Source organism: Chenopodium album, chromosome 11 (genome assembly GCF_948465745.1).
Source record: "Chenopodium album chromosome 11, dcCheAlbu1.1, whole genome shotgun sequence".
NCBI lineage: Eukaryota > Viridiplantae > Streptophyta > Magnoliopsida > Caryophyllales > Amaranthaceae > Chenopodium > Chenopodium album.
The window spans coordinates 55205207-55219106 of NC_137844.1; the positions used below are offsets into that span (position 1 = coordinate 55205207).

Sequence of the window (13900 nt, forward strand, 5' to 3'; positions counted from 1 at the left end):
GAGTTGTATCATTCACAAAGACAGAATATATACAAAGTGTACAAGCCTAATCTTAGGCAAAACTAGAGGAGTATATTTAGGAACTAAATATATCCTTTGACTAGAGAATATTATATACTAAATATTTACATATTTAACATCAACCACACACTTTTGGTTTTCATCTATTCAAAATTGCAGATTGGAAAAATTGGTTGAATTATAACTTGGGATTGGATAAAAAATGGAAACTGATTTTTATTACAACCTTATGGCATATTTTGTTACAACGAAATGCAATGGTCTTTAAGAATAAGCAAATAAATCCACACACATTATTCACAAAATTCTTTTTGGATTATCAATTTACTTATTCCATTTTGCAGGTTGATGATGGAAAAAATAAAGGCAAAGGCAAGGTAGGAAGCTCTTCTAGCAAGAACTGGGAAGCACCAAAGGCATGATACATCAAAATCAATACCGATGATGCGTGGATGAATTCTGCAATTTCTTCTGGTGGGGGTGTTCTAAGACGTGCAGATGGTACTTGGTACGTGGGTTTTTCATGTAAATATGAGGCTAATTTTCCACTAGTTGCAGAGTTGTATGCCTTAAATGATGGATTGTCTATTGCGGACGATCTCAAGATAAAGAAGGTGGAAATTGAAACCGATGCTGAATCTTTGAGAACGATGTTGCTAACCACGGGACCTAATCCTCATCATGAGTTAGCTGTTGCAGTGTGTGATGTGGCTACTGTTCTTAGGCGTTTAGAGGTAGCAATAATTTCTCATGTTCCTAGGGAGAAGAATGTATTGGCTCACAAGTTGGTTGTATTTGGAAAAGAAATGGCGGTGACTCATTATCTAGTCCCTGAGTGCGTTCGTGCCATATATTAGGTTGATTTAGTTGAAGTTCATGCTGCTGCAGCAGAGGTGAATGTTGCTGCACCTATGTAGTTCAATGCCTTTTCTTCATTATGGATGGAAGTTGTTTTTGGGGTAGTTCAGGTTGATGAGTATGGTATTTCTGGTAGTTATGTATAGCGGCAGTATAGTGTTAGCCTTTCTGTTAGGCAATTTTTTGGATAGCATCCATTTTCATTGTACTAATTATGTGATGCTAGTTGTAATTAAAACTATGGCATTAGTCTTTTAATACAAGTATTTTCCTGTTTGTGTTAAAAAGTACTATGTAAAGTTGCTTAAAGATAGTATTTCTTCCTATAACATTCTTGCCTCGGTAAGACTTTAAATTTGAAGGTGAAATATAAAAGTGTCTAACATGCGCGTATCTCACACAGAGCCACATAGGCAGTTGATGATAGATTTGCTATTGTTCAAATTCCATATAACCAGATTAGATGGTACTTTAAATTCTTGTACTATCATCGGTGTTTCTTAGAGCATTCACTACAATTAGCAAAAAACCACTTCCTTATTCTCTCTATACACACTTTCTCTCCTCTTGCTCTTGAGCATTTTTGTGATCATAATTTTATTCCACCAATAATCAAAAAATTTTCCTCACCATTATCTCTTAACCCACTCAAAACGCGTCATTTTGGGGGTGGGCAAAGCAAAATTACAAGCCGCCTCTTTTATTTGTTACAGGGCCAGCGGCTACCGTTCATTGCATTTTTTGCTCATTGGATGAGCAAATTTAGTTTTGCTCATGAGCAAATTTAGGCCCTGTTCTCATTGACTGAAATGAGCTGAGCTGAACTGAACTTATTAGAGCTAAACTGAACTTACTCCTCTGTCCCACTTTACTTGCAACATTTTGACTGGACACGCCTGCTGATGCACATGTTTGACCGCTAATATCTTTTATTATATACTAATATAAGCCATAAAAAGTTTATATTAAGAAATTATACATTAAAATAGACTTAAGAACATATTACATGATTATATTGGCTTTCAAATAATAGCTAAAAAAGATGGCCAAAGTGAGATGTGTGAATAGTGCAAAAAGTCAAAATGTTACGAGTAATTTGGGATGAGGGAGTATTAATTAGTGATTTTTAACTACGGATTAATGATCTTTGATTATTTATTATTTTTATTATTATATATGTGTATATACAAATATACATATTAAAATAATTTTAAGAAAAATATACTATATAATTAAAATATTTATGAAAAATATATTAAAAACATGGAACCCCAAAATATTTTAAAATCATATACTATATAATTAAAAAAATAAAATATTAAAATGACAAAAGAACACAAAACACTTTTTAAAAAATTCTCAAAATGAAAAAAATAAAATAATAACTCCTAGCTCGTCAAATAATGAAATACGGTATAATAGTCATTAAGTGAAATATGGTATAACCGTATAATAGTCATTATTATTATTATTATTATTATTGTCGTTGTTGTAATATAAGCTTAAAAGTATGAAATTTGGCTTTATATCATTAGCAATATCATTAGACATGAATTGAAGTGAACTGAACTGAAATGAATTATAATCTAATGAGAATAGACCCTTAGAAATAATCCTTAATGTAGTACATTATTTTTGATTTTCACCCATAATATTTGCTCATGAGCAATTTTTTTGCTCATTGCAGTGAATCTCTTAAGATCATTGTTACTATTGTACTTCGTATATTTTAATTTACCATGTGCTAAAAAAATAAAAAATATTTCTGTTCACTGAATTTTTTCTCTCTTCAAATTTGTCAATTTCCAAATTTTCTTCCGCAATTATTTTTCACGTGATTTTCCCCATTTTTATTTTATTTTATTTAAAAAAATAAAAATAAAAATAAAAATAAAAATGGACCCAGTCCACTGCGCACACCCTCCTCTTTCGCCTCTCTCTCATATCTCAGCAAGCAACACCTTACGGCCTTACCTCTTTCCAAACCACTTCCCAGTTCCCACCCTTTTTTGCTCCCAAAAAAACCACCATCTTTCTTAGCCGCCTTTCTCCTGCGACCGGAACCCGGCGACTGTTCAACGCCGATGAAAATTTACAACAAGATTACCGCAGTTGCAACTCGATACTCCCTTCTTCCGGTGGTTTTCAGCCCCAATGTTCAATTCTCAATTATTAGCAGTTGTTGATTCCCAAAACTTAGGGTTTTTCCGATTAAACCCTAGATCTGAAAAACACTGGATTTTCTCCACACAAAACTGAGATTCTACTCCCTTAAATCTTGAATTTTTAGAACAGAATCACAATTCACAGTTAGTCGAAAACTATGAAGAGCAGGTCGAATCGTAACCCGACATCCGACCCGCCGGATGACTGGGTAGATGGTTCATGGACGGTGGATTGCATTTGCGGCGTGAATTTCGACGATGGAGAGGAGATGGTGAATTGCGACGAGTGTGCTGTTTGGGTTCACACTCGTTGCGTTCGTTTCGTAAAGGGGGAGAAATCATTTGCTTGTGATAAGTGCAAGAGTAAAGCTAGTAGGATTAACAATGATAGCGAAGAGACGGAGGTTGCGCAATTGCTCGTTGAATTGCCAACCAAAACAGTCAAGATGAGTAGTGGGAATAATAATGTTTATAGTACAAGTAATTCTTATAGTTTTAGTAATCATCCTCCACCTCCTCCCCCGCCTCGAAGACCGCCTTATCGATTGTGGGCGAATCGACCGATGGAGGAGAGGGTACATGTGCAGGGGGTACCTGGGGGTGCTGATGATCCTGGTCTTTTTCAAGGGTTTCCTATACTTTTTGGGTCTGAGTTGTGGAAGTGTAGTGGCTATGTTCCAAAGAAGTTTAATTTTAGGTATAGGGAGTTTCCCTGTTGGGAGAAGGAGCTGGATGATGGGGAGGATGAGGCGAAGGCGGACGGGAGCCCTGAGAATGTGATTGATAGAGGGGCTGGTGTGTTGTACTCTTTGTCGAAAGAGAATGGGGTTGTTAGTATGAGGGGAGGTCAGTCTAAAGGGGGTGCTTCTGATAGGAAGGGTTCTAAGGATAGGAAATTGGAGAATGGTGAATCTAAGAAGTTGGGTTCACCTGGTTTGTCGAAGAAAGAACAGGGTACGAGTCGGTCGATTGTGTTTCATTGTAGTAAGAGAAGTAGAGAAGATTTGGGGTTGTCCAAGGATCGTGGTGGGAAGAAGAAGAGTAAAGCTAGTCATAGAGAACAGGATGATGTGAAGAAGAGTAAAGTTCAAAATTTTAAAGCAGGTAATTGCTGGAACTCTTAATGCTGTTTCATTGATATACTGAATTGCTAAATGTGTTTTGCACTTTGCATAATATCTTTTTGCTCATTGATTTTGCTTTTGTTTTTTATTTTTATGTTAGTTGTCATACATTCAACTAGTGCTAGGCAAGCTGAAGTGTGTGAAAGCAAAGCTCACAAAGTAGCATCAAATGGTAGCCTATCTGAGGGTAGTAACATAGAAAAACCCAAGAGAAATGCTGCTACTGATGAGGGAAATTTGATACTTAGGTCCCCAGAAGTGGCTGGACTTGGGTGTTCAATTGAAAAGAGGGTCAAAGCAGAAAAGCCTGGCCTTGATGCTACTGATGGTTCTCAGAAGTCTGCTAAAACCGATGCAGCCATTGCGGAGAAGGACAACAACACAATTAGTCCTATAAAGAAAGAGGTATGTTGGCTGATTAAGGTCTTCCACTGTGCTTTATGCTGTTGAACATGTTTTTTTTTTTTTTTCGCTATGAGTTATGACCACATAATTATGTCTTTCATTGGCATGGAATAGTATCCATGGTATCATGGTATAATAAACTAAAGGCTCCTTATGCAATATTACACTATCTTTGTTAATGTTTATTGTTATTCTGTAGCTAAGAGTCCGGGTGTGTCTTTTCACCCAAGCTCACTTGTTCCGAAATTATATGGTTTAGAACTTATTGTGGTTGTAGATTGAACCTTGTGTACTTATTGGAACTTTTCTTTGGAAAACAGCCTTTATATTAGTAATTGGAGTTAATGTGCTGGCACAGAAGGCTGGCTTTTGGTTTATTAATGTTTCAAATCATGCTTTACATGTTTAGCCACACAAAATTTAGCATAGTAATAAAAGATTTCCTAGGCTATAGACTCTAGAGTAATTTGCTTATGAGATTGCTCAGTAATTAGAATTATTGCCTCTGTTCCGTACTTCTGTTTGTTGTTCTTTGTGGGATATCTGAAAAGTCTTTCCCAGCTTTAGCAAAGCTTTGTATCAGATGATAATTGATAACTGTTTCACTCATTATCCCCATAGCTATGTTGATTGGGTTCCAGGATATCTGATACGGGTTTTAGGTGCGTATATGACTCATCAAGGCTCATAATGGCTTATAGTGGCTCGAACTGTTAGGACTTGGAGAGTTGTGACTATGTCCTAAGTTTGGTCATGAGTGTCATAACTTTTCAAGCATAAGAGTGCTTGAAATTCCAAATTTTTTGGGCTCTTGGTTCAACTTATTGCCTATAATTAGTTGTTTGTAGAAACAATGGCTGAGATTGGTGCTAATAGTTGATAAACACCATGGAATTTAGTTTTTATCCTAATGGTTGTGTTTGCTCTGTTTTGGTTCATCATGGACATCCTTAAATCACAACCGTGTGAAATTTCAACAAATTACTATGTAATCGTGATGTGGCCGCGTGGGTGAGTTATAATTCCATAGTTTCATAGTTTGATACAGATATCACACCCATATATGAGATATGGTGTGTATGTTGTGATGGATTATGCCACATTGCTAGAATTTGTTGATTTTGATATTTGGGTTTTTTTTGTCAGAAACCACCTATTAAAAGCCATTTTTTGTGAGAAACTACCTAATAAAAAAAATATTGTAAGAAACTACTTATTAAATGAAAATATTGTGTCTATTATTGGATTTTCACCGTCGACTAATTTTTCCGACCACCCACTTGCCAAAACCTTTTTTTTTTTTTTTTTTTTCATGCCCACCAACAATGCCACCTATCATGTGACTGATTGAAGGTGGTCAACGCTGGAGAAATTAGTTAAAGACGAAAATATGATGAATAATAGTTTTTTACAACACTATATGTTTTAATAGGTAGTTTCTTACAATATTTTTATTTTTGTGTAATGATATATGTAGCCCTTAGGGCTATGTATAAATATTAAATATACTTTTTAAAATGAAATTAAGTTGGGAATTCATGACAAAATCTCGCGCAGATCGGTGTAATGAATGTTAATCTATCCTCATTATTTTCTTTTTTAGCTTTTTATACATAGCCCTAAGGGTTATGTTTATCATTTTCCTTTTATTTTAATAGATAGTTTCTTACAACATTTTTTTTTATTTGGTAGTTTCTCAAAAAAAATTGCTTTTAAAAAGTAGTTGCTGACAAAAAGTCCTTGATATTATTACTAGTACGAGCATCAGAAAGTATTCTCTATATCACCTCCTCACGTGACATTCGATTTAGGCCTCTAAAACTCTATATGACTATCTTTTAGGCTCCAGCGGTGATACTCTAGTTCTATACTTCTATATAATTACTTGTATTAGAGACTCAAATGTCCAATGGTAAGATTCTTCCATACTCCCTCCGTTTTTAAATACTTGCTCCACTTTCCTTTTGCGGCCGTTTTTAAATACTTGCTTCATTTTCTTATTTGGAAATCTTTTACAATAATTAATTCATTTTTCTCAACTAGTGGACCCAACATAAATCATATTTTATTAATTTCATATTCTCTCTACTAGTTTTGCTTTTTACAATTTTTTATTTTTCAACCAACCCAACTACCACCATATTTTATTACTTTCTCCAATCTTTCCTAAAACTCCGCGCATTGAGAAATGAAGCAAATATTTAAAAACGGAGGGAGTATAAGTCTTTAAAATTATTTTTCGCCTATACATTAGTTGAAGTCATATTATTCTTTATTTGAAAAAAATAAAAAGAAAACATTCCATTTTTACAGGATGAACACTATTATGAAGTATTTATATATGTTAACTATTCTCAATCTGCTACTTACCTTGGGCCTCTCTTCTGACAATATTTTTTCGGTAAAGCCCCGTATTGGAGATGCTCTTATGTCTTAAAAGTGTTTGTTATTATGCTAATTTCACACTATTGCTTAAAGGTGTTGTTAATGAGGGGATTTTTTTTTTTTTTTACCAAATGTGTATCAATGTAATGTGAATAAGTGTTGATAGGATGAAAATGTACTCTGTGTATTGTATGGTAATTTTGGATGGGAGGATCAAGTTCTCGTTCGTTTGGGGCAATTACCAAATATTAATACATATTTGTGTTTAGACACTTATCTTTACAAGGATACCTTCCATTGCCCCAAATGAACAAGGACTTTAAACTCCCATCCATTACGGGTCCAAAAGGAGAAACATGTTGTTTGCGAGTTAAAATTGTGTGGCAATACCACAAAAGGACGACTGTGGTGGTTGTTAAGCTATAATTCATATTTTAAGTGTTTGTGCATTATCTTTTTTTTTTTTTTTTCCTTAGAAAAATAATATGAATATAACTAAGGGGGTGTTTGCTTCATCAAGTTAGAATGGATTGGTATGGAATCTCATACTAGAGAGGTATGAATTCTAAAAACCATACTTGTCCAAAGTTGTTTGGTTTTATTGTTGTAATGGATTCCATCCTTCATTAGTGGAATGTATTGTGAATATTAGGGGGAGGGGTGGGTATGGGCTTCCATGGGTATAGGGGAGAGTTAGAACCCCTTGGGTATGAGATTCCATTACTAAAAACCACAACCAATCCAAAAACTAGATGAAATGGATCCTAACTCCATTCCAGATGATCCAACCAAACGACCCCTAGTATAGTTCAACAGTAAGTTTTAAAAACTAACATGAGTAGTGTAAGTATGACTCATTTTGAGTTTATTATACATTTTGCATCATATGACTTTTTGTATCTCCTAGTAGGGTTACCAAGTGAGCCCTATGGTGTCGTCGTGTCTGATGGATGGGCTATCTATTTTATAATTATGGAGTGTGTATTATGAAGCCTTGGAAAGTGATGACTAATTGAGCCACTTTGGCTGCAAATTTGCTTCTAAGATTTGGGTTTCGAGGCAATTGACCAAAGTATGCCCCAAGACTCTTTTACGCATGTTCACATATTTCTGTTCGTTCATGAACGCTTTAACACTTGTTCACTCATCTACTCACATGCATTGTGCTTGCAAGGACTGATGCACAAGATTTTATGTGTGGTTTTTAAAATACTTTCTTTTGACAACAACCTTCAAGTGGTCTTCATCTTTGAGTATGACTGGCTGCGTCCAATTTCTTCTCTTTCGTTTCTCATCTCATTCAATTATGGAAAAGTAGATACTTTACTTACCATTCCTTTCCCGTCTCCAAATTTCCTTATCTAAACATTAAGTGAAAGGGAATTGGAACTATCGCATCTTGCACATACGATATTATGTTGTATGTTGTTCAGTTAGGATCAAAAGGAGTATGATTAGTACCTTTCACTATGAAGTGATTAAATAAAATGCATTCTTAGTTGTTCATCATGCCTGCCTTCTTGCTGTGGCCCTAATGCCTATGCTGCTACTTCCCAGGTCATTAGAGGTAGCTGTTTCCTCTTCTAATATCCCTGACTCATTTTCTGGCTAATGCTCTTAGAGACAATTTAGGATGAAATAACAAATTGGCAAGGAAAGCTTAGCATGTGATTGTAGCTTTTTACTCCCATGGCATTTATCTTTGCAGAGCAGATAATTGATTGAGTGGGGATTGGGGAGGGTTTTTTTTAAACGCTACTAGCAATATTTTCAATCTCTCTTTTCTGTCCACCCCCCCCCCCCCCCCCCCCCCCCCCCCCCTCTTTGTTGGTAAGCTTAGTTTTCATCCTCTTTTTTTTTAGATACATCACTGTTTTATTTAGAAGTTTCAATATACATGCATCACCTTCCTTTTCAGTAAATAATTTATCTCGCTCTCTTATCTCCTAAACTTACCTCAGAGTCCGTGATTTTAAAAGTGATGAATCTAAAAAAAAAAACAGAGGAAGTATTATAAATTTATGATAATAGGTGTAATTGAAATGGTAATACCATTGCAATTTCAGCTCTATATGTGTAAGTCAGTTTCTTCTAAGATATTCATTATAAGAAATCCAAACGTTTAAGTAGTCTCCGCTTCATTTCTATCCTTGGCTCTCACTTGTGCCATGCTGATTATGTTCTGCTATAGAAGAATGATTGCATTGTTACCTCGTTGTCGGCTTATGTTTCTTTATTAATAGCCTTACATGACTGCTTTACAATGCGGTTGCTGATTTTTCTTATATATGCTAGGGACTTGTTTTAGATGTCATGGATAAAAATCAAGGAGTGCTTCCAGTCGTTCCAGAAGGCCGAACTAGTGATATTTCGATGCTAAAGCCTATCACTGAAGATGTAGATATTGCTAGGGTAGAAGTTAATAAAACTGGGGTTGCTAAGGATATAGAGACTACTGTGCCTTTGATCTCTGGACATTGTGCTAGTAAAACAGAATCAGATACTGATAATCCTAATGGGGTTTTGAGGAGTCGTCCTTCTGATATTGATGTGGAGTTACATTGTTCTGAGCAAATATTATCTCCTGATCGAGAATGTGAAGACTCCAAACGGAATGAGGTTGTTGCAACTAGTTCTCAGCCCCTTGGGCAAGAGGTTCAAGACAACGAAAAAACTTTTGAGGCACTGAGTGGCAATCAGCTCGTGAAAGATAAAGAATTAGTGGAAAATCAATGTAATAACAAAGTGAATTGTGAGGGTTCAGAAAATTCCGATGAGGTGAAAAGACCTCTTTCAGACGTTAAAGAAGTTACAAAAGTTACAGGTGAGGTATCAAAATTGAGTGGGGAAATCCTACCTCCACCAGCCAGTTATCATAAAACAGTGTCTGTTGGAAAATCGTCGCCAAGCTCTTCAACTATTGTCATCTCTAGGTCTTGTCTTTCTGATAAAAATAGGGCTGGAAGCTCACAGAATCAGAGTTCCATTGGCAAACGAGCGTTGTCAAATTTCAGTATGGGTACTAAGAAGGAAAATGCACCTCTTGGTCAAGCTAAAGATGAAGATAAATATGAAAAAACAAAAAGCATGTTTAAAGATCAGTCAAAATCTTCCACCAATGCTGTGTTGAAGGCATCACAGCCAAGCAAGCCTCTGACGAGTCCTATTCTTAGACATCATACTTCTGTAGGAAAGGATTCATCAAGGCATTTATCTTCAAGAAAGTCCTCCACTGATGGTGCCTTGCTTCCTTCAAGTACTGACGAGACTGCTGGGACACAGCAGACTCAACATGCTTTAACTGGGCAAAGTAAAAATATAGCTTCTGCTGGACAACATAGAGGGGAAAAAGTTCTTCAGCCAAATTTGCAGTCATCCAAGTCAACTCAGTCATCTTTGGGTCACCTGCCACCTTCGTCAAGTGCCCCTGCTGGATTAAGTGATGAAGAGGTCAGAATAAAATAATTGTATACTTTCGATATAAATATAAGTATATAGATATTTTTTTTACTACGTATTATCTTTTTCTTTCTTTTTTATTGATACACAAGCTGTTTTTTTACAATTTTCGGGTTTTGTATTGCAGCTTGCTTTGCTCTTACACCAGGAACTTAACAGCTCTCCCAGAGTTCCTCGAGTACCACGTGTACGTAATGCTGGGAGCTTACCTCAGTTATCTTCTGCCTCTGCAACAAGTATATTTAACAAGCGCAGTGCTAGTTCTGGAGGGAAAGATCAGCAGACAGTAAGATGCTTCCTTTATTATAGTAATAAATCTAATAAATGACTGGGTTTTTATTTTATTTTATTTCTTTCTTTATTTATTTATTTTAATTTTCTTATTATGTCTGTATTTTCTTTCCTGGAGCCTGATAGTGGTGTTAAGGATCTTTGCTTTACATGAATTCATCTATGACTATTTTGTCCTTGCATCAATTTCTTATTCAAGCATCTGATTGTGTGTAATTGTTGTGCTAGTTTTCAAGAAGAAAGAACAAGGATGGGTCTCGCAATTCTCGTGATCTAGATAATGACGCTAGGAAGGTAGACAAGGCACCTTCATCTCCTGATTCCGTAAAAACATCTGATGCTTTGACTCAAGCAGAATGTGAGTCAATACATTCTGTGAGGAAGAATGGTGAAGATGTCTCCACATCAGCAGCAAATAGTGGTCCATCCTCCACTGATGCTAATGAGCGAAAATCATCATCTACCCGTGATTCCCCTGTCAATAAGCCTGAATATGATACAGGCACCAAGAAGGGCCTTGCTCCAATTCATCGCACTCTACCAGGTTACTGCAGTAAAATGTGATTAATTTTTATTTTATTTTTGAATCCAAATAATGTGGCATCACTAATGGATGGTTTTTGTTTTTCCTCACACTTGTAGGACTTATTGCTGAAATTATGGGCGCGGGCAGGCGTATGACATATGAAGAATTGTGTAATGCTGTCCTTCCGGTGAGTTCCTACAGTTTGCATGATGCTTTAATGTGTTTAATATAGTATTACAGCTCAAGTGGGTGGCTCTGAATCTCTGATGGCTTTTTGCCGATTAATCTTTACAGCATTGGCAAAACTTGAGAAAGCACAATGGCGAGAGGTATGCCTACTCCAGTCATTCTCAAGCTGTTCTTGATTGTTTGAGGAATCGGTCTGAATGGGCACGATTGGTTGATCGTGGTCCCAAGGTATGTTATCATCCCATTAAATCAACTGCTTCTTCTCTATTTTTGCTCACTTTCGTCAGCCATTCTCTTCATCACTCTTGCTGTTATTTTTGGTGACCAAAGACGACTTGTGGATTTTTCATGACAGTTCCAAAATTTTGAAATCTTTCAGCTGAAAACTTATATTGTGACCCTTGAATTTTTGGATTTTCTAATTCAGTATACCCCTCTCTGCTAGCTATTAATGACTAATTAGCAGATATGTGACATGCATATGATTGTTCTAGTCCCTACCAATAGCTGCATGCTGGAGATGGAGATGGTTAAAATTGTTGATTATACATTTTGGTCATGTGGAGGATGTATAGGTGCTTCATTTTACTAATGATTAAAGGTTTTTTTTTTTCCTTTTCCCAGACTAGTGCTAGTCGAAAGAAGCGCAAGGTTGATGTTGAGCCTTCTAATACCGAGTCAGAGGATGGTGAGGACAGAACTCGTAGAAATGGTAAGAGCAAGAGCTTTGATTCAAATAAAGATGAATTTCCTAAGGGCAGGAGGAAAGCTCGAAAGCGTAGGAGATTAGCCTTGCGAGGAAGAGGGGTTAACGATGATCGTAGAAAAACGAAGAAGGGAGCAGGTTCTGATGACTCCGGCACATTTTCTAATTCCAGTGAAGACAGTGGTTCTAGTGATGCTGACAGCCAAGGAAGCGGTCGTGCAGCTAAAAGTGAAGTTTCTGCCAGTTCAGCTGATAATGATGCCTCATAGTGTAAACTCTGAAGCATGTAAAATCCAGTTGACAGCAAGTGTTATATACTAATATGTTGTGCGGGATACTACAGTCAACATCGAGAGTTATATACTTAAAATGCAGTGTCGTTTCTCAGCAGCCAATCACATATCTCCTCATATGGCCTTGGAAAACATTTGGTTTATTGCAAGAGCAGGAATGCTGTTATCATGCTGTGTTAAAAGTGTTGCCTTCAAGTTTTGAGGAGATGGGCCTGCTTTCTTCCCCTAGAGGAAATGAAATGATTCCAGTTTTCGTGTTTACTATAAAGAAATACAAAAGTAGGTGTTAGTGTAAATACTAAATTGTAGTATTCCTTTTTTAGCTCTTTTGTTGGAGGTTGAGGGGAGATGGAGGAATCACGATATATAATAATTGTTTCTTTCTACTCTGATCCAGCTTGGTTACTTTGATATGTAAAGTGCTGTTAATTCTTTAATCTCATATTAATTGCTGATTTGCCTATTCTATTCCTAGTTGCTATTAATGTGGCTGTGGTAGGAGCTGGATTGTGTCATTTCATGTAGGATTTCTAAGACTTTAATAATGCGTGCCCTCAATGACTAATGCTTGTTGATACTTAAGCCGTACATAGATATTACACATCTTAGTACCAACAAAAATAGTAACAATCCTATTTACTTTTTTTGTAACAAGCTACGGAGTAACATTTTTGTTGGTACTAAGATTGTTACTAGCACAACTTGGTGGCGTTTTTAGATTCAGAATGTTTTACTCCGTATTAATCTCTAATTTGGATTAGAATTTTTCTTTCCTGAAAATTATGATGGAAAGTGATAGTTTCTGTTTTTCTTTTTAATAAAATAACACGAGTTAAAAAAAAAAAAAAAAAAAGTAAATAGGATTTGAGGATTAAGAGTTTAAAAGCTTGTAGATTTGTGGTGAAAAGTGTTAAAATGATTGCAATTATTATATAGATTTTTCGCTTTATGTTGCAATTTGATCACCATAATGAATACTCCAATATTTTATTTTCAGAATCTAATTATCAAGAAATTAATTGATAAGATATTGATAAAGCTGAATTACAAGTATTTTTTTTTACTTACATTATGAATTTATGAGTCTATCAAATTACTTTCACTTTAAACTTTTATCCAATTGCATATTTTCACATATCTCATTACAAATTTTTTTTTTTACATTGAATCAGACTTGGAATGGATCCAAACAAGTTATAAACAATTTTTTCTTTACACCATCTTTTCGAGCAAGTTGGTGTTAGAGGTGTTGAAAAATCAATTTGATTTAATAACATACTCTGTAGTCTATACCCCGTATTACTCAACACTGATCGAATTCGGTCCAAAACCTATACAACACACCGATGTTTTGTTTATTCTTTCTTTATTTCCAAAGAGTCACATAAGTAATTAAAAAATGTAAAATATTTTAAAATTAATCAAAACCGATACAATCATAAATTTCATAATGTAAATCACTAATAAGTCCAACCTTT

The 13900-nt window shown here is 35.6% G+C and overlaps 1 protein-coding gene across 1 annotated transcript; it reads left to right on the forward strand.

The window, feature by feature from the left end:
* The first annotated feature begins 2796 nt into the window (after nucleotides 1-2796).
* On the forward strand, nucleotides 2797-12890 carry LOC145567812 (uncharacterized). Its single transcript, XM_081627200.1, has 8 exons — nucleotides 2797-4148; nucleotides 4269-4573; nucleotides 9254-10408; nucleotides 10545-10703; nucleotides 10937-11252; nucleotides 11351-11421; nucleotides 11529-11651; nucleotides 12048-12890. The coding sequence occupies exons 1-8, from the start codon at nucleotides 3203-3205 to the stop codon at nucleotides 12396-12398; spliced, it is 3426 nt and encodes a 1141-aa protein (XP_081483326.1). The 5' UTR covers nucleotides 2797-3202; the 3' UTR covers nucleotides 12399-12890.
* Nucleotides 12891-13900: the final 1010 nt, after the last annotated feature.

What these genes read in the sequence shown, in the direction of transcription:
- LOC145567812 (XM_081627200.1), top strand. Translation starts at nt 3,203, where the DNA reads ATGAAGAGCAGGTCGAATCGTAACCCGACATCCGACCCGCCGGATGAC. An exon ending in GAGGGAAAGATCAGCAGACA is followed by an intron (nt 10,704 to 10,936) that starts GTAAGATGCTTC and finishes TTGTTGTGCTAG; the next exon opens with TTTTCAAGAAGAAAGAACAA. An exon ending in TGGTTGATCGTGGTCCCAAG is followed by an intron (nt 11,652 to 12,047) that starts GTATGTTATCAT and finishes TCCTTTTCCCAG; the next exon opens with ACTAGTGCTAGTCGAAAGAA.